This window comes from Malaya genurostris, chromosome 2 (assembly GCF_030247185.1).
Source record: "Malaya genurostris strain Urasoe2022 chromosome 2, Malgen_1.1, whole genome shotgun sequence".
In the NCBI taxonomy this organism is placed as follows: Eukaryota; Metazoa; Arthropoda; class Insecta; order Diptera; family Culicidae; genus Malaya; species Malaya genurostris.
Window position 1 is genome coordinate 87654165 of NC_080571.1, and position 26175 is coordinate 87680339.

General features: G+C 35.5%; 1 protein-coding gene across 1 annotated transcript in view; it reads left to right on the forward strand.

The window, feature by feature from the left end:
• Nucleotides 1–9538: 9538 nt before the first annotated feature.
• Nucleotides 9539–26175, forward strand: part of LOC131428629 (fatty acyl-CoA reductase 1-like) — a 55424-nt gene continuing 38787 nt past the window's right edge. The window contains exons 1-2 of the mRNA XM_058592675.1: nt 9539–10075; nt 10165–10255. Of these exons, the coding sequence (XP_058448658.1) occupies nt 9981–10075; nt 10165–10255 (186 nt within the window). The 5' untranslated portion in view covers nt 9539–9980. The remainder of the gene's footprint in view (nt 10076–10164; nt 10256–26175) is intronic.

Consider the following 26175-nt stretch of genomic DNA (forward strand, 5'->3'; position numbering starts at 1 on the left):
TATGTTTCCGAAGAAATTTAGCGTGGGCCTAATTCCGATTCAGACGAGAACAGTTCATGCCGTTGAGCAGAGGGTTGTTCTGTGGATAGAAATGTATATCATTTATTTTGAGAAATAAGGCTGGTGAGCCTAGATGATTCTGAAGCAGGGCTAAAGATGCTTGCAGTGGAGCAACAAAATTAACAAAAACTTCTCATGTGACCTAAACTACAAATTCATTTATGTTGTTTTTCAAACTTCAACCTCTACTTTCTTCACTGTGTCAATCAGTTTCAAAACTCTCATACTGAATTATTTGAGTTCTCAAGATATGTGCCTTGCTGATACAGATGGTACACATCAACTTTCAGTCAGCGCGACACAATACGGGTAATTATTTTTATCGATTGAAGCATTTATTAGAATGAAATACGTTTCCAGCATATACTCCATTCCAAATTTAGGATCATAGTTAGTCTACATACACCAATTTGTCAATCTATTGCAACTCGTAACAATCTATGATTCGGATGATTATACAAGTTTTCAAAACGGAAGTCTAATCGAAATCCATTAAACACAATGATTTCCGATTTCTAGTTCCGGAAGCTTTTAAAATAGCAGTCAAAATGATCTAACAAATCATTCAGTATGTCGTGTTACTGACATACAAATAACGAATTTACGCGAATTTAATCAAAAAGGAAATTTTTATTTATACGTATACAAAACAATCCATTATGCTTCAGTGAATTGTATATTGTGAAATGTACATTACGGAATTGTTTGATTTCGGTATATACTCGTAGTACTATATTCAGCGAATTGACATACTGTGATAATATCTGCAGAAATTCTTGTTCATCCAAAACCGCTTTGGAATATAGGTCTTTAGGTCTACCAACTTAACCGATGACATTGAATCAATGGGATCATTGTGATAAACTATGAAAAAGTGTTTGTCCATCCAAGAACTACCTATACTTCAGACTTTAAGATCTACCAGCATAACAAAGTGCATTCACAAACTTATTGTTCACTGTCTATACTCGTGATACCACTTACAATTAATAAGCTTATTGTAGATGCTCTTGGTCACCTTAATAATACCTTATGCTCAGGCCTTAAGATCAACCAGTATAAAAAGCTGCATTCATGTACTTATTGTCTTCGGTCCATACGCGTAATACCACAAGTAATTAATAAGTCTATTGTGAATAATCTACGCCATCCAAAAACTACCTGAAGTTCAAGCCGTAAGTTCTACCAGAATCGAAATGTCTATTATGATCTGTTTCAGAAATATCCTAAAAATTTATCCAGATCTAACTTCCGGTTCCGGGACTAAAGCGTGATAAGTGGAAAATTACCAATTAATTGAGTATTTTTTCACAAACGTTGGTCAACAACAGGTACAAATCCCACAAAACTGTCTGATAATTTCTTCTAAATTGCAGAACTTGTTAGTTTGTGAGCATATAAACTTGAATCGGCACAACTGGTCCCTTCTTTTCCTATTCCCGAAGCATCGAAAGTAGTGAAGAAAAACTCTAAAAACAAAAATCACTTTGATTGCTCAGCGATGTTTGAACCGATTTTCACAAATTAATTCAAATTAAAAATAAATTTTACAAATTGGTTTGAATTAAAGCTTACATTGTCTTCAAAGCTTCTGTGAAATTTACAAAGTTTTCAGTTTGCGTGCTTTGTTCTACTTCGTACACGCTATAAAGAAAACGAAACGGTTACGGAAGTCGGAAGTGCGACCAAAATGATAAAAGAATGTCAATAAATTGAGATTCATTTGCAAAAAATGAACATACATCGGAATTTCAAGCTTCGCGATGTAAATGCAATTACACAGCCGGTAGAGCAGTAATATCGTGCCGGTGGTGTAGTGATGTCAATTATAACAATAATAATAATAATAATCCTAATACATGCTTTATGCTGCTGGTTCATGCTGTTTAGCTAAACTTACATATGCAGAAGTAAAAAAACGCAGGTTCACTTCGTTTGTTAGATTTTGATAATTTGGTTTAATTGAAATAGAGCATGAGATAGTAAGTCTAGGATAAACTACAAAACTGTTCCAATTCTTAGGTTTTGTCCTGCACATATTTCAATGGAAATATTTTGAGGGTATTGAAAATAAAATGATTGATGAATTTTTTGTCAAAAGTTACTTTTTTGAGTGGTTTATGGAATGAACATCGATATTTTTCAGTATTTGTTTGTAAACACAGAACAGCTTTTGAAGGTAATGATGCATGTTACGTTTATGATATATTTTCTCAAGCTAAGATATAGCCAAATCTTCTCTATAGGTGCGTTATAAACTTTTTTCCTCTAAGAGTTTTTTGTTCGTGATGTAGTTTGCGTAGTCGAAAAATTCACTATCATGCACGTTTTTCTTTCGACTTTATATACCGTTTCACCCCAATAATGAATTGAATAATAATAGAAAAATAATAATCGAGCTTCGTCTATCGCAAAGTAGAAAATAATGTTTGTGATAATAGAAGCGTTTAACAATGTTTTGATAATAGAAGCGTGTAACATAAAATTATTTTGTTCAGGACCGCTATATCGAACCAGTAGTTCTAACAAAATTTTGGGGAGCTCCAAACCTGAGGAAAGACGGGACCGGGAACATCCTGCTTTCGGGGATCAAAGAACAATACTGTCTTGCTCTCGGCATCTAAGGGCAAAGGCAGTGTACCTTATTAAATATATCGTTAAATAAAATAAACAGTACGGTTCGATACCAAATGATGTATATCAACAAACTTGTGCTACGTGTCACGCCTCGAAGTGGTTGGCAGAAACATCTGCGTTCTGGGTGTAGGATATGTGGACGCCATCCAGCCACGATCTTATTCCGATGGATTACTCAGTATGATGCGTATCATGAAGGCTTAGGCCTGTTCTAAGAACTACCCGAGATCACCATACAATTAACCCTTACCTGGAGAGAAATGAATATTATGCCTACTGTGCGTCCCGGATGCGTGCGGAGGCCGTAATTGGTGAAACTCGATCGATGATTAACATAATTTAAGGCTCTGAGAAACATCACCCTCATTTAAATGACTAAAAAAATTCAAACCGAACTTTTTGTGAATTTTACCTAATTTTGATTTTTTAAATGTGCAAGTATTATCACGCATACGGTATTCATGCTTGAAACCTAATTACTTCTATGCAGTTTCATATTTAATTTTTTTTAAATGCATTCTCTTGTTGATAACAACTGTGTAATTTACTTGTGAAGAGTGCTACTGGAAGCTCATGTTGTTCGCTAAACGGGTTGCTTAGCGACTTAACATAAATTTTCAGGCGACGTAGATTTCTGCACAAACCTACTAGCGCTATATCAACATAGCTTGAAATTACCATAATATATGACAATTGATCAATAGTCATTGGAATAGTCTCAAAAGTGTCTGCCGTAATGGTATCCTAAAGTGATTAAACGAGGACAAAACTTAAGCGATTCAACAAAGTTAATTGAATGTGGTTTTGTGCATTGTGCATTCAATAGATTGAATAAACTCAATGAATGGCAAGGGATTCGATGCAAATGATTTAATAAAACAAATTAAGGTTAAGTGATGTCTCGCTATCGTACAGCCTGTTTGATGTTTTTGTCACTCGAAGAAATATTGATCGATAGGTATATTTGCTGTAAACACATAATTGTAACTGCCAACCTTCCCCTGATAGCTGCCTGCAAAAACAAACAACCAAGTGCTCAGTCTCTCAGCTAGCGATACCATGTCCCAGTACAGTGTTGGCAATTTATATATATTTGATAACGAGTCAATGATTTTGAAAAATGAACTATCACACATGTGATCGGTCGACTAAATAAGTTCTCAATTCTCATTGTACATTGTGTATTGGGGCCCTCCAAAATCAAGTTTTTCCATCATAACTTTTTCCAATGATTTTGTAGAATTTTTTAATGTTCTACAATTATATTTTAATGATCAAAATACATATTTTTATCGAAGATAGCATATTTTCAAGTTTACAAACTAAAAAGTTTTTTGAACAATTTAATTACAAAATACTACATATTCAAGTATCAAATATCTCGAAAATGAGGAAATAAGTGGAACCAATTTTTACAAAGTTTGAAAGTATGGGCGAAACACTTGTAGAAAAGTTAGTAGTCACAACTTAAATTTGCCTAAATTTACATGAAAAAATACTTTAAAAAAGCATATTCTAAAATTCCCCGATATACATATATGTAGAAACTCGATAAATGCAGAAGGAGAGCGGGTCACAAACCTCTTCATTCGTGCGAAATTTCTTACTGGCGGGCATTTTTTCAGGTCTGCGAACAGCTAGTAGTCTCTGGGAGCCAAATCTGACGAATACGGTGGATGTGGGAGTAATTCGAAGTTCAATTGATGTAGTCTTTCCACTGTTGTGATTGACTTGTGACACGGTGCGTTGTCCTGATGAAACAAAATTATTTTCTTTGCCATATGCGGTCGTTTCTTTGCAATTTCAGCCTTCAAACGCTAAAATAACGTTATATAATATTCAAAATACCGAGGCTATAACCTTTCCAGCCGAGTGTTCTGCTTTCGGGCGCTTTGGAAGAGGTTCACCGTTGCTGTCCACTCAGATGACGATCGTTTTGATTACGGAGTGAAGTGATGAATCCATGTTTCATCCATTGTCATACAAGATACGACTAAGCACGATGACCTTAAAAATGAAACAATTCTTAGGGCACAAAAAAATTTTAATGATGGTGGATGGTAACTAAAAATTGTAAACCTACTTGTCCATTGGTCGAGAATAAGGGAACGTACAAACTAATTAATTTTATAAACAGTGAATCGGTTTCAATAAAAGTGTGCATATATTTTGTCGGATTCTAATGTTTCTGTATACTTGAGTGTGCAACTCATTCATATTAAACTTTGAAGGCCGCTTTAAAATAACTTTAACAACTTTATTCTTCTATATGAAAGTCATGACCATGTCAATTAAGCTACATGACATGTTTCTCTGATTTACATACACAGAATGAAATAACGAAATTTACACGACATGTAAATCGATAGTAATATGGAATAGACATGGGTTGAATCGAATGTTGATAACCATCATCCATTCAAAACTAAATTGGACTACATTGAAATTTCAATGAAAAAAACTAAATTAAAGCTTAGTTTTGCGATCAATTTAAACTGATTTGTACAGTATTGTTAAGTTACTTTATGTTCAATTTCCTGCTCCAAATATGTGCATGAAAATAGATGTAAATTCACAAAATATTTTTATCTGTGTAGTTCGAGACAGTGTTTGGAAAAAATCAAAATTTCAAATATCGCGACTGAAATTTTGCAGATGTAATTTTTAGACAAAAAAAATCATCGATCAGAAAACTCACTGCACGCGGTTCTCACTGAAACTGATTCTGCACGATGTTATTCAGGAAAAAAGTTCGCCCATTGAATATATCTGATATTTTTGGGAAATGAATTTTCATAGTGGTTAAATCTCAACACATTGCAAAATACATGGGATCAGGGTCATTTCGCCGAAAGCCATTTCGCCGAAAGCCGTTTCGCCGAAAGCCATTTCGCCGAAAGGGTTATTTCGCCGAATGGGTCACTTCGCCGAATGCCATTTCGCCGAAAGCCATTTCGCCGAAAGGGTCATTTCGCCGAATCCTGAAAACGTCTTGAAATCGTAATTAGAATTGTTTTAAATTAAAGACAAACGAAAATTTATTGACTATTAGCTACTAAGCATCAAAGGTGGTATTTTCCGTTTGTTAAGTGAAAATGAAAAAATATCTAATGCGGCTACGCCACATCGTTTTGGTTCATGTGCTGTCCGACCTCGCTACCGCTCGTTCGGACCTAACTAAAGCAAAGAAACCCAACTTTGATTAGACCGGGCAAACGAGGCGGTTACAGATTTGTATGCAAGAGGCCGCCGCTTCCGACGGCGGGTCGGCGGCCGACTCAGCTGGCGTCGGCTCGGCGGCTTTGTGCCGCCGAGCCATCTTGGCTTCGGTTATGTGGCTGCGCCACATCAGTTATACAGTAGACATAACATGCATGAGATATGACCCTTTCGGCGAAATGGCATTCGGCGAAACGACTTTCGGCGAAATGGCTTTCGGCGATATGACCCGCTCCCAAATACATGAAGAAGAAACTAGCCGATGAACAAAAACTGAACCTTTCTGAGAATATTCAGAAAGAATATTGTAGGGTGGTTGATAAGTGGATCAATAGTGGTGATGTATTTAAAATTTTTTCGGCACTACATCAATTATAAAATCAGCAAGTGCTGTGATTAACAATAGTTGTAATGATAATAAAACCCTGTTTTAATCCACCTTGTGGTGTAATGATTCCTTTCTCATATCAATCATACTATCATATATAATACTGTAGTATTCTTCAAAATAATTTTCTTCGATTCTTAAAAGAATAACCGAAATCGGTTTGTTTGACCGTCTACTGATAAAAACTATCAATTGGAAAAGATTTGAGGTCGATTTAGAAAACTTTTTACGGGTTTTCGCTCTTTTCAGTGATGGTATAAAATTTTTAATACTCTTTACTCTATATTTCCGGATCCGGAAGTCGGCTCCGGATGAAATTCAGGAATTACGTATGGGACCACAGGACCTTCCATTTGAGTTTGTGAAAATCGGTCTCGTCATCTATGAGAAAAGTTAGAACACATATTTTTTTTTGCACATTTTACCCCATAACTCCGGAACCAGTAGTCGGATCAAAATAATATTCAGGAATTTTGTATGGGACCACGAAACCTTTCATTTGAATCTAACTTTGTGAAAATAGGTTCAGCCATCTCCGAGAAAAGTTAGTGCACTTATTTACACAATTTTTTGCACATTTTACCCCATAATTCCGAAAGCGGAAGTCGGATCCAAATAATATTCAGGAATTTTTTATGGGACCACGAGACCTTTTATTTGAATCTAAGTTTGTGAAAATCGTTTTAGCCATCTCCGAGAAAAGTCAGTGCAAAAAACGTTACATACACACATACGCACATACACACACACATACACACACACATTTACACACAGACATTTTGCGTACTCGACGAACTGAGTCGAATGGTATATGACACTCGGCCCTCCGGGCCTCGGTTCTAAAATCGGGTTTCACAGTGATTGCATAACCTTTCTATATGAGAAAGGTAAAACATGAATAAAACCTGTTTTAATCCACCTAGTGGTGTAATGATGCCTTTCTCATATCATTCATACTATCATATATAATACTGTGGTATTCTTCAAAATAATTTTCTACGATTCTTAAAAGAATAACCGAAATCGGTTTGTTTGACCGTCTACTGATAAAAACTATCAATTGGAAAAGATTTCATGTCGATTTAGAATTTTTTTAAGGTTTTTTTCCCATTTTCAGTGATGGTGTACAATTTTTAACCCACTTTACCCTATATTTCCGGATCCGGAAGTCAGATCCGCATGAAATTCAGGAATTACAACCACATGACCACATGACCTTTCATTTGAACCTAAGTTTGTGAGAATCGGTTCAGCCATCTATGAGAAAAGTTAGAACACATATTTTCTTTTTTTGGCACATTTTACCCCATAACTCCCGAACCGGAAATCGGATCCAGATAATATTCAGTAATTTTATATGGGACCATAAGACCTTTCATTTGAATCTAAGTTTGTGAAAATCGGTTCAGCCATCTCCGAGAAAAGTTAGTGCAAAATAACGTTACATACACACATACACACACAGACATTTTGCGTACTGGACGAACTGAGTCGAATGGTATATGACACTCGGCTCTCCGGACCTCGGTTCAAAAGTTTGTTTTCACAGTGATTGCATAACCTTTCTTTATGAGAAAGCAAAACAGTCACAAAGTACGTTATGCAGCTGATTAAAAAATATTAGCTATGTTATGCCATTCAGCTTAAATAACGTACGCAGAAGTAACAGGAGCGCCGACTACCGCTAGGCCAATTCAAACGCAACATTCTAACACTGCGCCTACTGTGTGTTCGAGACTTGCTGACGATGCTGCGCTCCTGTTATTTCTATGAATTAAATTCATGCTAAATAATTTAATCTAAATACTGCAGTGTAATCAGCCAGCTGGAATGGAAACAGCCTTTCATCATAAATCAAATAAACATAGATTTCCCAGTGTAATAGTAATGTAGTTGAGCAACCCGTGACAGCAAAAGCACCGTCTGGTGGAGAATGGGTGCGTAAATGCTCCTAAAATGCATGAATAAAAATGCCTGCGCATTAAACACAACAACAGTAGCTAATGGGAAAAAGTACACCCGTTTCTCACTAGAGGTGCTGTTAGTGTCACTGTACAGTTGGAAATCTATGTTTATTTGATTTATGCTTTCATTCACTATAATCACTATTTGGAATGTGGCAAAAATATGCTTGTTCATATTGACCACCCTACGTGCATCGAAAATATTGAAGTCATTATTTCTCAGTTGCAATCCAGTTGCGAATTTATTTATTCGTGTGTCGAACTGAAGCGTAGTGAAAATTTAGCTTCGAAGTATCACTGGAGACTCTTCTCCCTTTCGATTATCTCTTTAGCGATATTTCCTTGGGTGAAAATTCGCCATCAAGTTTCGTTAACACAAAAAATCACTTGTGAACTTCGAAGTGCAGAGTTTTGTGGATGCTTGTTTCATGAATGAAAATATCGAAAGTGATTTTTTCAATCTGATTTTTTTTTGGAAAAACTCTTGAACTGATTTTTTTACGAGTAATTGTGAAATGAACTTTTTCTGATCATGCTTTTCGCAACACTGGTTCAAGACTTTGAGAAACATCCTCCATTTGAATAAATAAATTTAATCGGAACCGCAACTATTGAGAATTTTCTAAACATTGACAATGGTGTAAACATTATCACGCATACGGTTGATGTACCCAACGTAGTTATTTAACTTTACAGTAATGAGTCGTACATTTGATTTTAATATGAAAAATCTTTCTTTACATATCTTACATGAATAATAATTCGGCATTAATTGTACAACTTCTATAAATTTCATTTCCTACTTGGTAAAATGTTTTCATTTGTTCATTTTATTTAGTTTATGTGTAAATCACTTTCTATGATTTTTGAATCAGGAGTCTAGATAAAATTCAACAATGGTCCACGGCATCATATAACTTTTCAATTGAATTTAAGCTTGTGAATATTTGTTCTACAACCTATGAAAAAATTTAAGTGCACGTTTTTGCGATCTCGACGAATTTCTTGAAATATGACACACGCTCTTTCCGGACTAAAAGTCGATTCTTACAGTGCTTACATAGGCTGTCAAGATAAGAAAGACAATAATCATAGTTGATGATGAGTTTCCAGCAAATGAATGAAAGAGGCCTTTTTTCTGGTACCACTGCCGTTCGTTCAAACCGAACGATGAAGCTGCTGGCTGCCGCATACTAATGGAGTTACTAAACAAATCAAGATCTAAACACCTGGAAGCACAAATATTAGGCCCATTCGTAGTATGAGCCGAGCCACTCAACAGTTGCGGCAGGTTTCCGATCCACATGCTTCTTTAGTCTGTTTCAGTTCGGATTCGCGAATAAATGTGGCATCGGCCCACAGCTTCACTTTTACTCGTCGGTCAACCGTTGAATGCGCTGGAAGTGTTTACGTCGTGTCGTGTATCATTTCAGCTATAGTTAGTTTTTAGTTATCTTTGATTCCGTCCCACCTCCGATCTTCGCGCGAGGGTGTGCATACGGCGCACGTTCCTCACTAGTGCTTTGTAACTTTTCGTGACTGTCGCATCGCAGCCCGTAATCATCAGGGTTGCTATAGCCTGGCTACAACTTGACAAGGATTGCGGACGGGGTCAGTCAGTGGCGCGCAACAGTTGAACGCAGGTGGCAGGAAAACGAAACGGGTGTGATTTGTGCTGTAGGTTCTATTCTGCGATCAACTGTTAAACAGTCATGTCGAACATAAGTGCATTTTACCGTGACAAGATCGTGTTCGTCACCGGTGGAACGGGATTCATCGGTAAAATAGTGGTGGAAAAGTTATTACGGTAAGCCAAAGATGCTCCATGGACTGTTTTATGATTGTGTGGTGGTACAGTTCTAATTAGTCCTATTTCCGGATGTTTCTTCTACACAGAACAAGTGAAGTGAAGGAGGTCATACTGCTGGTTCGTGAAAAGAAAAATACACTTCCGGAGCAGAGAATCAAGGATTTGTGTTCATCACCTGTGAGTATTGATATTGAATCACAGCTTGTGTAATCAAGTGATAAATAACTCAAAACTACATTTTAAATAGTTAGACAAGATTTACATGCATACATTAAATGCCATCAAAATTCAGTGTTATGCAGTGAAAACCGCAGATTACAGATGTGTCACGTATAAGCATGCTGTTTAGTATATACTAATCGTTCGGATTAGAGAGCATATACATAAACTAGCCCAACAAGCCACAAACTGTCTGAGGTTCCACGTGTGTGTGTATGTGGATGAATTGCCGTATTTTCTCCTATTAGGGCAGCGATGCCGAAACGTTTTGGTGACCCATTCACTTTCGTTTGCAACGGTTCAAGAAACGTGTGGTCGGAATTCGATTATTTCTGTCTCGAAACTTGGAGAAAACGATTGTAGCTGATTTCTTCATGACTATTCAGCTGAAAATCAAATTACTTTTCGAAACAAGGATCTAAATAATTAGTTTTTCGACATTTTATTTGGGATGGACGATATGAAAAATTTCAATTGAGGTGTGATCGAAAATAAATCAGTGAATATGTAACATATTTTTAAATTTAAAATTCAAAATGTTCAGTCCGAATTTGTAAATGTGTGCTTCAATCCTGAAGAATCGCTACAAGAGTGGTTTGGAATCTTTTGCTGAAAACCGGGTCTGAGTGAGGAAGGAGAGAGATAGAGAGAAAGATGAAGCTCCCAACCGGTCTGATCCCCCTAGCGATGGGATAAAACCAAACTTGTGCACCAACATGTTTCCATAGTATTAACATATTATCTGACTTGGCCAACTTAGGAGCGCAAATATCCTAGTATATAGAAATTCATTCACGGGTGTGAGTGTGTCGACAGCCGAATAAATGCAAACCCGTTGCACTCTATCATTTTGACAAAAAATAAAATATCTCTGTTTGGTTATTGCTCTTTGCTGTCATATGAAATAATCATAAGTTCGAAATTATATGTGAGCATTGTTAGTGATAATTGAAAAATGAATGTTCAAGCATTTGTCAGGGCCCAATTTTCGGAAACTGATTACTCATTAGGTTGTGTGACCAACTAAGAAAATCACATGTTTTTGCCAAAAATCGATTTTAATCATTCAAGAGCAATGCAATCACTTCTCAGTGCCGTGGTGTTAGAAAGATTTGTCTTTTGCTTCAGAATAGGCTTCACATTCAGCAATTGATTCTTCGTTTGAAATTAATGTCTTACCGACGAATTTTTTTTTGATATCAGCGAATAGCCAGTAGTCACTGGGGGCCAGAATATGAACTTAACGGTGGATGACGTAGCAATTTCAAGTGTAATTCGTTCAATTTAACCATCGTTGCCATCGACTTGTAAATCGGTACATTGTCTTGGTGAACCAGTTTTTTTTCTTTGACATAGTCGTTTTATAATGATTTTGGATTCAAATCATATAACAACGCTATGTACTATTCGATATTAGTGATATTAGATATTAGATCAGTGTTGGGATAATCATGATCAGGAAATGTTCATTTCAGTATCACTCGTGAAAAAATCAGTTCATGATATTTTCTTATAAAAACTCTTTGACTGAAAAAATCCACCACAAAACTCAGAGCCTCGAAGTTCACAAGTGATTTTTTGTGTCAGCGAAACTTAATGATGAATTTTCACCCAAAGAAATATCGCTATAGAGATAATCGAAAGGGAGAAGAGTCCCCGTTGATATATGCTGAATTTCCTTTACGCTTCAGTTCGACACCGAAGTGATTCGTACAAGATTTAATTATTATATCTAAATATATAATATATAATACAGATATATTATTATCATCACTAGAAAAATCTGTGCTAAATAAATTCGCAATTGAAACACAACTGAGGAATAATGACTGCAATATTTTTGATGCTGTGGAGTGGTAAATATGAACAATATTTTTTCCACATTCCAAACAGTGATTGAAAGGCAGTTTTAACTCCAGCTGACTGACTACACTGCACTTTTTAAATTAAACCCGATAAAACGCTATTTAGCATGAATTTGATTTTTTTTGTACTTTTATCTCAAATATCGTCGAGCAGAATATTCGCTAGTGAACTTTTCACAACTGATTTTTCAGTTTCAGTGAGAATCGCGTCGGCAAAACATCATTACTGAACTTTTCTGCAGTGAGTTTTCTGATCAATGATTTTTTTTGTCCGAAAATTCACTTCTGAAAAATTTCATATGCGATTTTCGAAATTTTAATGCCCGACACTGCTCAGGATAGTCGATGAAGATTATACCATGTGCAACCCAAAATACTGAAGCCATTATCTTCCTAGTTAATTTTTGTGCCTTTGGACGCTTCTGACGTTATTCACCGGCTGCAATTTTGATTCTAGAGTGAGTGATGAATCCATGTTTCGTCCATTGTCACATATCGACACCAAAACTCTGATTTATTACTTGTAAATACTACTCTGAATCATCAACACGTTATTGTTTTTGATCGACTGTGAGTATGACTCCAAAAGAGCTTTCTCATATTTTTTTTAGTGTCAGTAGGATCCATAGAACTAGCCATGCAATGTTTCTGTACACTAAGAATCGGCTGCGAAGTCTGTTGAAACAGAAAGGCCAAATTCCACATGACTTCAAAAGAGCTTTCTCATGGAAACAAGGTTGAATGGAAATTCAGGATAGTAACGTGGATAGTAACGTGGATTCTTAGTGTCAGTAGGATCCATAGTACTAGCCATGCAATGATTCTGTGCACTAAGAATCGGCTGCGAAGTCTGTTGAAACAGAAAGGCCAAATTCCACAAAAGGAATGTAATGCCAAGACTTTGACTTTTAACGAGGATAGATTGAAACTAACGCCTCATTTCGAACATAGGAACATATAGTGTTCTTTTATATCTCTTCATATCATCCAAGTGAAGTTTTAGATTTTTCGATAAGATGCTCAATGTACATAATAGAGTAACTGAGGCTGAGTTTCACACGAATGATAAAAATTTGTATGAAACATAACGCCTGTAACGTTGGCATTTTGAAATACATGTTCCAGCGCTTTAAATATATATACACTGAGGTTTTTTTTATGCGGTCTTTTTTTATGCGGTTTTTTTTACGCGACTTTTTTTATGCGAATTTTCAGAGTTATGCGGTTTTTTTTTATGCGAATTTTCAGAGTTATGCGGTTTTTTTTATGCGAATTTTCAGAGTTATGCGGTTTGCCCTTCTGCGGTCTTTTTTATGCGAAGTTTCAGAGTTATGCGTTTTTTTTTATGCGAATTTTCAGAGTTATGCGGTTTTTTTATGCGAATTTTCAGAGTTATGCGGTTTTTTTTATGCGGCACGTAAATTCGCATAAAAAAAGACTTCAGTATATATATATATATATATATATATATATATATATATATATATATATATATATATATATATATATATATATATATATATATATATATATATATATATATATATATATATATATATATATATATATATATATATATATATATATATATATATATATATATATCAGAATGCATTAACTATGTGTCAAATCCACTGCAAAAATGTGTCATTTTGCGCTGCCATATGTCGGTCTCAGAAAAAAAATTAAATCTACACGTTTTTCAGTGTCCTACGTTTTTCCTAAATATAAGTTTCCTAAACTTCCATACTTGAAATGTTCTTCACTCTAAACAAAAATTCAAATTGCATATGCCGTAAATCCAAGCATGTTGTATTTTCTTGGGTGATGGTAGAGTATAAGGTTGAACATGAGAAAAAATTTTCTAAATGATCATCATTTGACAGGTGACGTTGGTTTGTTTAAATATTTATTCTAATTTTAATAAGTGTTATTACAAATGTAAGCAAACTACCGGTACTAGTTTAACTTGAACTTTATTCTTCACGAGTTCATTTCTAATGTGTCGATTTCATTCGGTTGAGTTAGCAGTAAAGCAAATAACACGATTCATATTCACTGTCTTTTGAATACAATACATATCAATCAAGACGCGAGTTTACACGATTTTTTCGCATTGAAACCAACGGATTCATTCCTGGAATATCACCGATTTATGCGACAACTAACAAAAATATTCATATAACAAAACCATATGAAGCTAGTATTCATGAATCTATCAACACGTTTTCAGAACGACTTAGATTACTGTAGATTCATAACGATATGATTAGATATAATGATGTAAAAACAATTTCGTATAAAACAGTCGTCAAAATAAGCTACCGATATGACAGAAACAAAAAATAATATAGTGTGTGAACAATAAGACCACTCCGGAAAGAGCGAACCAGCCGACTAAAAGTTGTTTTTGGCTTTAATAAAAGTCGTTTCTGTCATTCGGACTATGAATTAAAAATCAAATGCACCTCTCTCTAAAACATGTGAATTTGCTTCAACTGAATAAAACTAATAGTGTTATCTACATTCAATTCTTCAATGATTTAATACTGATTGAGTTAGCTGAAGACAAAAACAATATGCACTATGTTAAACATGAAAACATCAAGTATAACATACCAATGTATGTGAAGCATTGTGTTAAGGAAATGCGTAGGTATGACCAGCACCTGCTGCTAACGATGAGTATTTTCAAAAAGCACTGCTGCAATGCGAATAAATTCTTTGTATCAAAAAGGAAGAATCTTTGCTCGGTAAATCCTTTGCCACTTTCGATTATCAACTGGCCACATGGCAATACTTTCAGAAACCTGTTCATTCCGGAAAGCTTTGTGAGAAATTGTCAGTCATTTATATCCAAGGTTTATATACACTGGCTCCTAGCAAACCCACTACTCCTGGGACAGTTGAAATACTCTCATCAAACGTAATCTGAAACCATTATAGAACACAGTGACAACGAATCCAATGCTTAACAGAACGATATTTTAGCCAACACAAGCGACGCCAATTAGATCGACGAAACCATGAATAGTGAACTATTTATACCCTCATCCCTTTTGTTTCATTCACTATATAAAAAATAGCAAAAATAAAGACCAAAATAAACCTACGGTCAGACTACTAATTTTGAAAAATTCCACTGAAACTCGCAGGGTTTGAAATAACAATGATTGTTTTCCTTGAAGTTTTAATCTCACAATCATTTGATTGAAATTATTTTCCTCCCAGCACGCTGTAAATTAGTTATACATGGTGTCTGTTGTTTTTTCATGATTAAGCTATCTTGCGACATTCCGGGTCAGTGTAATAACAATTTTAATCGAAGGTCAAAATAATAACAATTTTTATCATCATACGTCTCATCTTTTGCTATCATTGTCACACAGTTGATGTTCTCCTGCTTCTTGATTCAAGGAGTTAGCAAAAGCAAATAGTAAAGTAATTCTTGAACACTGAAATTGGTTATCATATATTGTGATTGATGTATTGTTTTAAAATTCCTTTGTGATTAGTAAGCAGAACACGTTTTATAATTCTGTCATCAAATAAATTGATAAATGGATTTTAGAAAATGTTTTAAAATGCTGAAATAAATGAAAAATGCTGAAATGCTGAAATAAATGCGAAATGCGAAATTTATGCAAGAAATTAATAGGAGTAATTTATCTTTTAGGAATATTTTACTCTCGGTTTAGCCATCGAAATGTTTCATTTTTAATAATAAGGCTGGCTATTAGTTAATATTTTGGAATTCAACGCAAAAATTTTCATTGGATAAATTCTAAAACTTAATTTCTTTTTGTATTTTGCGTTGCATTTTTATAACTAACATGAAACAGTGTTTAAAGCAGTTCAAATCGCTTACCAGACGCAAAGTTTGCACTATTTATGCAACCCTTAAATAATCTTGCACAGGTGCATTATTATTTTATTTCTGACGTCTCAGGCGTAAACGAGTGACGGCTTATTACTGGCATGAAACAGTTTACAATGCAAATATTATACTTTGAGGTTAGATAATGGCCCTTAGCCAGTAGTTCATATGAGAACCTCGAGATGAATGTAATTTCTAAAACAACAACTTTTATGATGATGGGTTCCTTGTACCACTCGAAAAATAATGAATCGCGGGCTGGGTTCTAATTATTCATTCTGGTTATATGAATTTATACTACGTATTCGAATTTATTACTTTCTCAGGAAAACGTTAAAAATCGTTAAAAATTTATAGATTTACTAAACTTGTTGATAATTGGAAACTGAAGCAAGAACCTCACACCCCGTATCATTCCATGCCTATTTCGATTCATTCCAGCTGGTTTTCTTGCAATATCTCAGACAATAAAACTGGTTGACCGTTAGTATTGAAGATTAAAAGATCTAAAATACTGTTATTCAATTTGGTTTTGCAAGATGGTGTCACGAATGAACTTAGAATGATTAAAGTTCATGTCTGACAACTTTCATTGGACATCTAGTAACATATTAAAAACAATTTCTCACGAAATGGAGTTGGTAACATCCCGTCACTCAATATAAATATTCCTGTCCAAAAAATTTTTTTTTAGTTTGAGGAAATTATTTTTCTATACCCAATAATTCTACAATAAAATTCATATTTGTTTAAATATGTGCTACTCTTATCTGCTTTGATAAGACTAAAAGTAAATTGATACGCACAAAAAGACATGTAATTCGGGATTCAATAAGTATTAAAAATCCTTTAATATTTGATTATTACCTTGGTATTACCATTGCTTGGATAAAAATAGATTCGTTATATATTCCTAGAAAAATGTCCTTCAAGTAGCTACGGTTTCTGCTTAGAAGGTTTAATATCTTTTCAACCATTTAAAATGTGTCATAACATCGTTACTCACATTTGCTCATTGCCGAATAAATGAATTAACATTGGGACCGAAATCGTTTATTCATCTTATGTACGATCTAATCTAATAAGTTTATTCAATAAACTGTTTCACTCTTAAGTAATTTTAGCTACAGGGCTCGTTTGGCTGGTATAGTTTTAAAATCCAGTTTGGATCACGCCACTACCATATTAATGCATCATTTTTTTTTATGCACGCTACCGTTGACATGGATGTGGACATTTTATCTGTGCGGTCGTTTGAATGTTATATGTTCTTGTTTTTAGTTCACGCTGAGCTTTCGTACCTTTGAATTCGTAGATCTGTTTATTTCTTAAATGATGACCGCAGCCGCTCGTAGTGTTCGTATAGCGAAACTATATTTAACTTTTTTCTCGCCCAGATATGAATTATGATTCTACCCAGGTTAATTATTATTTTAGCTTAACGAAACGACTAATTGAACTTTAGTTCAGGAAGGATACTGAGAGCCAGTGAAATATTACTTCTACCATACAACTTTCGAGTACATTAATGATTCGCTGCGACGTCTGGGTTTGAATTCTATTGTTTCGCATTGGAATGTAGTATTGTGCTCTTTCTTCAACAACTAAAGTTTTGCATTTACTTTAAGAATTGAGAAAAATCTTCAGCTCTATAATAAAAAAATTACTACGGTATCTGTTCTAGTTACATCCTGATCATTCATGCTTCCAGTAAATCGAACAATACGAACCAAATCGGTTAATGACATGGCAAAAATTTAAAGCTGTTGGTTTAGAATCGAAACTATTTCACAAGAAAACAGTCAAAGCTATTTTTAACAAAAAACATGTTCTCGGTGCAACCAAAGCAAGGGAACCAATAACACATGGATCAATAAGTCCCGAGACTAAAGCAGAGATGGCGCTCGTAGTAAACCAATAACCACGTCTTTCTAGAGTACTAACCTTTGCTTGAAACGGGTTAAAATTTTAAGTCGATCCGACCAGAAACAGCTGAGTTATCGAGGTTGGAGTAAATTCGTTTTGTAGTTTGTTTAAAAAATGGAAAAAACCGAGTTTCGTGTTTTGATAAAACATTGTTATTTAATGGGTAAAAACACCGTGCAAGCGAAACAATGGATTGAAAAATGTTATCCGGACTCTTGTCCATCAAGAGCAATGATTTGTCGGTGGTTCGCCGAGTTTAAACGTGGTCGTACCGACACAAATGACGCGGAACGCTCGGGTAGACCTGTGGAAGCCGTTACACCGGAAAATGTGAGTGAAGTGACAAAAATTATAATGAAAGATCGTAAAGTGAAGCTCCGTGAGATTGCTGAGATGACACAGATATCGTATGGAAGTGTATTTACTATCCTTCATGAAAAATTGAGCATGAAAAAGGTTTTTTTTCCAAGTGGGTGCCGCGATTGCTTTCGATGGAACAAAAACAACCTGCCACAAGTCGATGAAAACAATGGCGAAATTGAACGAATTGGGCCTTCATCTGCTTCCCCACCCCTCATACTCGCCAGATTTAGACCCCAGTGACTACTGGCTCTTTGCTGATCTTAAAAAAATGCTCCAGGGAAAAAGATTTGGCTCAAATGAGGAGGTTGGAACCATTGTATCACCCTAAAAGGTGATTATGTTGATGAATAAAAAAAATTTTTGCAAAAAAACTATTGTTTCCATTGTTAGTCTCGGGACTTATTGATCCATGTGTTATAATTGTTCACCTTCACCACTACCATTTTGAAAAACTGTCACTACCCGATTAACAAGACTTTTCGGAACCCAAGTTTGATCACTAAAACTATCTTTCCGTAGGATTTTTCTTCTATGCAAGTTTGGTAGTTGTCGTAGTATAAAAAAATTGAAAATTTCATTTGGCAGCTTTTCGATGTAAGGTTTTGCTTCGACTAAATATGCGTTTTATCCGCCATTTTTTTGGCATACTTATTATCTCGAAACAGTCACTTTATGGACATTTCAAGAAGCATAATGCATCAATGTTGTGGGGTAAAATGTCTTTTGTTGTGTGTCATGCCACTGATTTGTTGTAAGACATATTTTACGGCTGCTGGGGCATTATGTCTGAGGCAAGCGAAAAAACAAAGAATGTTGTCCTTTTGGAAAATGTGTTTATATCAATCAATTCTCATCTTTTATATTGGAGTCATTGAAAATTATGTTCCTCAGCCGAATTGCAATGAAATACTCACATTCCCGAGGAAAATATATTAATAAACTTGGAAAAATCTCAATGTTTTCTTAAGGGGGCATATTATAACACTTTACCCGAATAGAGTAGATGATTAATAATGATCCCTCGCATTAGCATTGTTTGGATACTTAAGTGCAGTCCAACATTGCAGCACTTGTCATATTTTGTTACTATCGTAGACATGGATCAGGGCAATCGCGTTCTAACTATTATTATTCGTGTGTACGATATTGTATACAACGATTATTTGGATCTAATCTTCGGTTCTTTGTTATACCGTTTTCTGAGAAGTTTGGTCGTAGTTTTAATGACATTAGCAAGGGAAATCTCACTTTCCCTAAACTTAACGTTACAGATTGGATAAATGGCGTGTGAATGCAACTACAAGGTACAATTCCAAAGTTCCACGACTTTTTCAACAGCGTGGCTCCTAGTGTCGCCATCTGTCACTCGTTAATTTCATTTTTCGACCGATACTACAAATGTACTGTCACATTTAGTATTTTGGTCAGAGCTCTGACTTAACATTGCAAACTCAATTATCACATGGCTACTATTCAGCGTGCTGAGTATTATTCGTGTGATTTGTGTGAACGCGATTACGGTGCTTCATATCATTTAATATGTCTCGCATTGACGCAACTACGTATCCAGGTTTTTGGTTGTCCTTACATGGTTGAGTCTGTGTATGCGGAGCAAAAAATAAAAGATATCCTATCGTTTCTCACCCAATGTGGTAAGAAGCAATAGTCAGAGGAGTTCATCGTTCTTCCTGGAGTGAATGAAACCTTTCTGTATTAACCTTAAATAGGCTTTAGTGGATTGTTTGGCATCCTTTATAGGGTGCCGAATTTACCTCTGCTTGTACATACTGCGAATCGTTCTGCATTCTTCCGAGAATGCAGAATGGTGTCCAGGCACGTACCCACAAGGGGAGCCCGAGGGGCCCTGGCCCCTCCCGAAATCAGAAACAGAAACAAAACAAGTGTTTCGATACGAAGTGAACAGTGTCAAAACTGAATAAAATGGAAATTAAATACGGGGTAGAATATGTAAACGACAATAATAATAAGACACCTAATTGTTCTGAATGACTGAAAAGAGAAAGTGCGCGAGCTTACCATAGTTGAGCAAGACTCTGCATTTGAGAATGATATCCTGACTCAGGATCTCGCACATGCTTATTTAGGACTAAAAAGACGAGCACAAGTGCACTTCGAGTACAGTTTGGCTAGATCCATTATTAAACGCCAGCGAAATAAATGATTACCCGACAATGGACTCAAGTCGTCACGGCACGAGTGCCTGGAATCGAGGCTCAGTGGGTCGGAAAGATCATGATGCTGGTTTTCTGGGATTGTCATAGTATACTTTTGGAGTACTAAATTGATTAAAGACCGAAATCGCTGTGAAAGAGCTTTACATGAAGCACATGAGCATCGCTTTCAAAGTTAAAATCAACGGTTCAGTGCTCTAATTACTTGCCTATCCACCTTGTTCACCTGATTTGGCCTCCTCGAACTGTTATCTGTTCCCAAACCTTAAGTCACCTCTGAGAAATCGATGTGAGTTTCGTTTTGGAATTTTAGACCGCTACTTCCGGAACCTGATACCGAAACCTGTATAGCTAAAGTAACTTTGTATGGCCATCAAATATTATCACCTACAAATTTAGAAGATGCTTTCCGTTTTCCACGAATCGAAGTAAGGGATCTATCTCGGACCGCTTCTCAAAATCCATCACAAGTGAATTTTTGTGCTCTAGAAATGGACATTTAGAAGGTCTTAGACATTGAGGATTGATATTGCATGACACGAAGTAAGAAAACGTTAAGAAATGTAATACAATAACCTTCTCTCGGTCATAGCCACACATTTGATTGAAATACCTAATAATGATCGTTCCAGTGTAAAAGTTTAAGGTGTCTGTCAAAAATGCCGGTAAATGGCACACCGGAAATTATCTACTTAAGCAATCTTCAGTAACATTATTTTTTTCATTTTGGGCCCCTCCCGAAATGACATCCTAGGTATGGGCCTGATGGTGTCGCTTCTATAAAAACTCTAAATCATCTCGGGGGTTGGAGGTTTTATTAACTGTGCATTATGGCACCTGCGAATCGTCCAGCATCCTTTCAGGGATGCAGTACGATTTCTTTCCTTATTTTTTGTGCTGTTTTCCCACCTCACTTACTTAACAATTCCCTTCCATGTTCCTTTTATCCTTCCTTTCCCATCAGGAAAGCTACGGCAAGGCACAAATCTCCAAATAACTAGGGGAACTTTCCACTTGAGCCAATTAGTTTTGATAGCTCCAAACCGGGGAAATTGTTTTGCCAATTAAACTACCTTGGATATAAAAACACATGAAGAGAAAGTCTAATTGACTAGAAGAACCAAGCATGCTTCGCTTTACTTGACCACCACAGCATTCAATTATAGTCCTAAATTCATGAAAACACAGTAAACAGAAAACAAACACATACCGCGTCACAAGTCTATCGTCGCTATTATGCAGTGTAGTTTAATTGCCAAAACGGTTAGGAGCTAGCTATGAGTTCGAGTCCCGTTTCTGCGGTAACATTTTGCGATTTTCATTACATAGTTGCATTCACATGTCATTTTTTCAATCTGTTTTCCCCGGTATTGATCAAATTTGAAAACTATCTCAAGATGGCTCTACGTCTTAATAAAACTAAAACAAATCGTTGATAATGGCATAAATTCGGTCCGCCCAATTAGCCAAACGAATCATGATTTTGGGAAAATAGTGCATTTTATGTTATGAAGGCACCATGAATAATAAATCTGATATCATGAGCTACTATGACTACTACTATTTCCTAAATTTAACCAAATTACACATTACACTTTACATTGATGGTACAAATTCAAACGTTTTCTGTAAGAATTATCGATGATTTTCTGCTCAGTTTAAATTCAAGTGTTTCGTCCCAAAGTATGAACAAATTTCAATTATTAACTGAAATGATAATACGAGTGAGTTTTGTACATATTCTACATGGAAGATTTTTTTAAATTCACTCAAACATCAGTCTCGTGCTGAGTGAAAAAGACGAGTAAAACGACGCTCCCAAAAACATATTTCATATCAGAATCGCACAAATATTTGTATAGTATAGCCAACACATAATTAATAAATTGTTTCCAAAACTGTGGATGATAAAACGTTTCATTTTTACTTTTTTATGAACCAAGCAAGCTGAATGTGTATGGAAATGAAGTCATCTCCCAAGTTCCACAAGGAAGCTATCTCGGACCGTTGATGTATTAGTTCTGTCAGCTATAATTTTAAAAATACGAACTCGATCCTGAGTCGCACGAATTTTCTTTTATTGTTAAATATACAAAATGGTATGGTATTTTCGATTCATCATTCCGCAGGCAAACGCTTAGTCAAATAGTTAACGAATCATAAGAATGTAATGCTTGCAATTAGTGATAGAATCCTAATTTCGTTGATAGTTAATAGTACATCTTAAATCTGTGTATCGGTTAAAGCTACTTTTCTTATCAATCTAAAGTTTTGAAGTTCTTAGCTGCATCAGTTACTTTCAGGTTCATGGTTGTTCGTATCCAGTCATTCGAAGCACGCATGCGGTATGCCCATTCACAATTTTTTTTAACCCCATGGACTTACTCGAGCAGTGTAATCTCTGTCCGATGCGGCACTGAATCGATCACGTTTTTCGCTCAACAGATCACAAAGTGATCATCCGTCACCACACCTATTTTAGTATGTATATCTAACATAGATAGTGTTCACTTTCACAGTGTATAACCGGTTTTATGAATATTGAATATGTATCAACACATATTTATACTATCGAACGATAGGCCGGAGGACTCCCACAACGCGAAAAACAGGTAAATATCAACTCGGTCATTGATATCTGAATTTATTGGGAATAGTCAAGGTTTTTTTGAAAATAGACTCTATCGGAAATAAAATAAAAAAACCCAATATTTGCCTCAGTTTTCTGCGCAATTTTGAATTACTTACAATATTTCTTGAACACCTACTTCTGTTTGTTCATGCATGATTCTCGCGTGCACTTCAAGATTAGTGCCCGCGGATAACCACAAGAAACCGTTAAATACGCCATCCATCACCACATCCGGGTAAACGAAGTTTGATGATCCATTCCAACTCATTAATCTCCCGCCAAAAATCTGCTTTATTGTTTGCATGTAGCATTAACTGGCAAATGGAACTTGGGACGAACGTGCTCGGAATTCATTCTGCGTATGACGTAAACTGAATTGTTTGATGGCACTTCACACTTAAATCGAATGAAACATGATGCGCATTTCATACCTGATTCTACCGAGACAGACATTAGTACTTGCAATTAGTTGGCCTATCCGGTTGCGAGTATTGTCTGATCGTCACAGCGCTGTTGCTTTCGTGCGAGTCTCATTCAAAATTAAGCTCTTTGGATTAAGTTCCTCCGCTTCTAAAATACCGTTTTGGTTTCATTACTATAACTTGTTACTTTTTGCTTGGCATCGCATTCATTTTCTCGTTTCTTATGTTGTATTGCGAAAGCCATAGAAAATTAACGGATCCCTGCTCGCGTAATATGTTTTCATCTTGAATCACAGAAACTCACAAAACTCGTTAAACCATGATTGTTGAAGAATTGCACGATTTTGCTGAAATAAATTTAGAACAATTCCAGATGACAAAAAATAGCATCGAAATTGACAGACATTGATTCAATTTAACGCTTTCATCATATTCTATGTTCGGGTCAGTTGAAACTTTCAAATTGAATTTGTATTGTGCATTTTTTCTTCTTGGTTGGGATCCGCGGGTATTTGAACCAGAAACACGACTCGAAAAACGAAAAATTATAACGAATAGTTTTTAAATGGGTACGGGTCGAATTCGGGTTTAAGAATTTTCATATACAGATTTGAGTTCAATTACCTGAAACCTGACCCCAAAATCGGCTCGACAGATACACGTCAGGTTCTGGCACTGGCTTGGGTTTAGAAAAAAATTGCATACCCGACTATTTCAATCACTTATCTTCATTTTTCATAATATTGTCAATAGCGAACGACCAATGGCTGTGTTACTGTGGAATATTAGTCCGATACACGTCGTTTCTGGAGGCTGCGAGTAACACTGCATCCCCTCGGGTATAACTGGATGTAGATTTGTAGAAATACGATTTCAATAGAAAGCATCTGATTTCCAAAAAAAAATTATATTCCATATCTTCTGCGTAGTAGTCTCAAATATTCCTAAGCTCGCTGATTTAGCTTCTCGAGTTTGTGTGGCGCATTCTGGAAATTTCGCGATGCATCACGCTAAGGAAATCTTCGCTCCAGATTGCCTAGACAAGACGGAATTCTACGGTTTTTGAAGGCCGTTAAAGCATGATAAGTTTTCCAAAACCTCTCTTTCATAGTAAACCGTATTGATTTTTATTCCTTCGTCAAAAAATGCAGTAATAGTCTACTACTAACTACAAATTTGAGTTGTTTGAATTTCATGTCTATAAAACGTGGGCGAGTAATGTTACCGACATAAATGGAGGACGTAAATACGAACAAAACTGACATACCTCTTTTACACTTTCGAATATAGATAAGCGCTCGTATCAGTTGATTGTGTACATTTTGCTTCCAAAACAATTAAATAACACAGAAGAAATTAGAATGAAAGATACAACAAACAATGTTACTGTACGCAGAAAAAAATTCTGAATTTCACAGGTGACATAATTCTACAAACGATAAAATTAATAAAACTTAACTTAAACTTAAAATGACGCAAAATATTACTTTCGTGCAGACTTTTACAGGCTCCGAGTGTAATTTGCACTCGGTTACTAAGTGTCGCTGTATGGATTTTTCATCAAGCAGATATGTGCTCATGTGGCTCAGTCGATTAACTGACGTATTTTGTGATCTAATGTTTCTCGGTTCAAGTCGCGTTGTTGCTATCGATCTCTTGTTTTTTATTACATTCGATTTCAAGCCATATAATTTCAAAATCACAACATTTTACATGTTCTATAATATGAATTTGTGTAAAATACGACGCTCCATTTATGTGCATCCTTCAAGATGTAAAATCACAAGATTTTTTCGATCTGTGTAGTTTGTTTTTGTAGATTTGTATACTCAGAAGAGGAAAGCTTCGCATAATCCTTTCGTGAATATTTTAAATGATTCTAAAAAAGACCGATTTACGGAACTTATTCAATGTTTACGATTGTGAGTACATTTAGTCAGCATTTATTTATATACTCCTGATTCAAAATTCAGTACCAGGATTCCGGAACTAAAACTAAAACTATAGAAGAACTAAATGCGAAATACGGAATAAAGATCTAGAATTCAGCTCATGAATTTAGTTCTAGAATGAACTGGAACTAAACTCATTTTCAGAAATCAGAAGTACATATTAGAACTGTATTCTGAACTTGAATAAAGGAACTAAATACAGTTGCAAAATCTAGTTATGAAATCCAAGCTCCGAATTTAGTTTCAGCATGCAGGTTCTGAATTCTGGAGTTCAGAGACTGTAATTAGGAATTGAATTTTGAAATTGCATGGTTAAAAAAGTCCTGTTATTTTACATCTTATTAGATGCACATAAATGGAGCGTCGCAGTATTTGCAATTTTCCCAAGTAGCATGTTAAGTTGTTGTCCTGTATTTTTCTATTGATTGTGCAATTTATCAAGTAAGTTTATATCACTATTCTAGTAACTGTTGTGTTATGGAAAAAGCGCAATTTTCTGTTTTGAGCAACATATCTTTAAGTTCTTCCGTTATTACGAACATTTATTCACAATGATTGTGCAACTGATGCAAAACTCATGCGTCGATCCCATCACAGAGGCAGTAATAAAATCAGCGAAAAAACAATTCTGAAACTCGTGAAAACTACT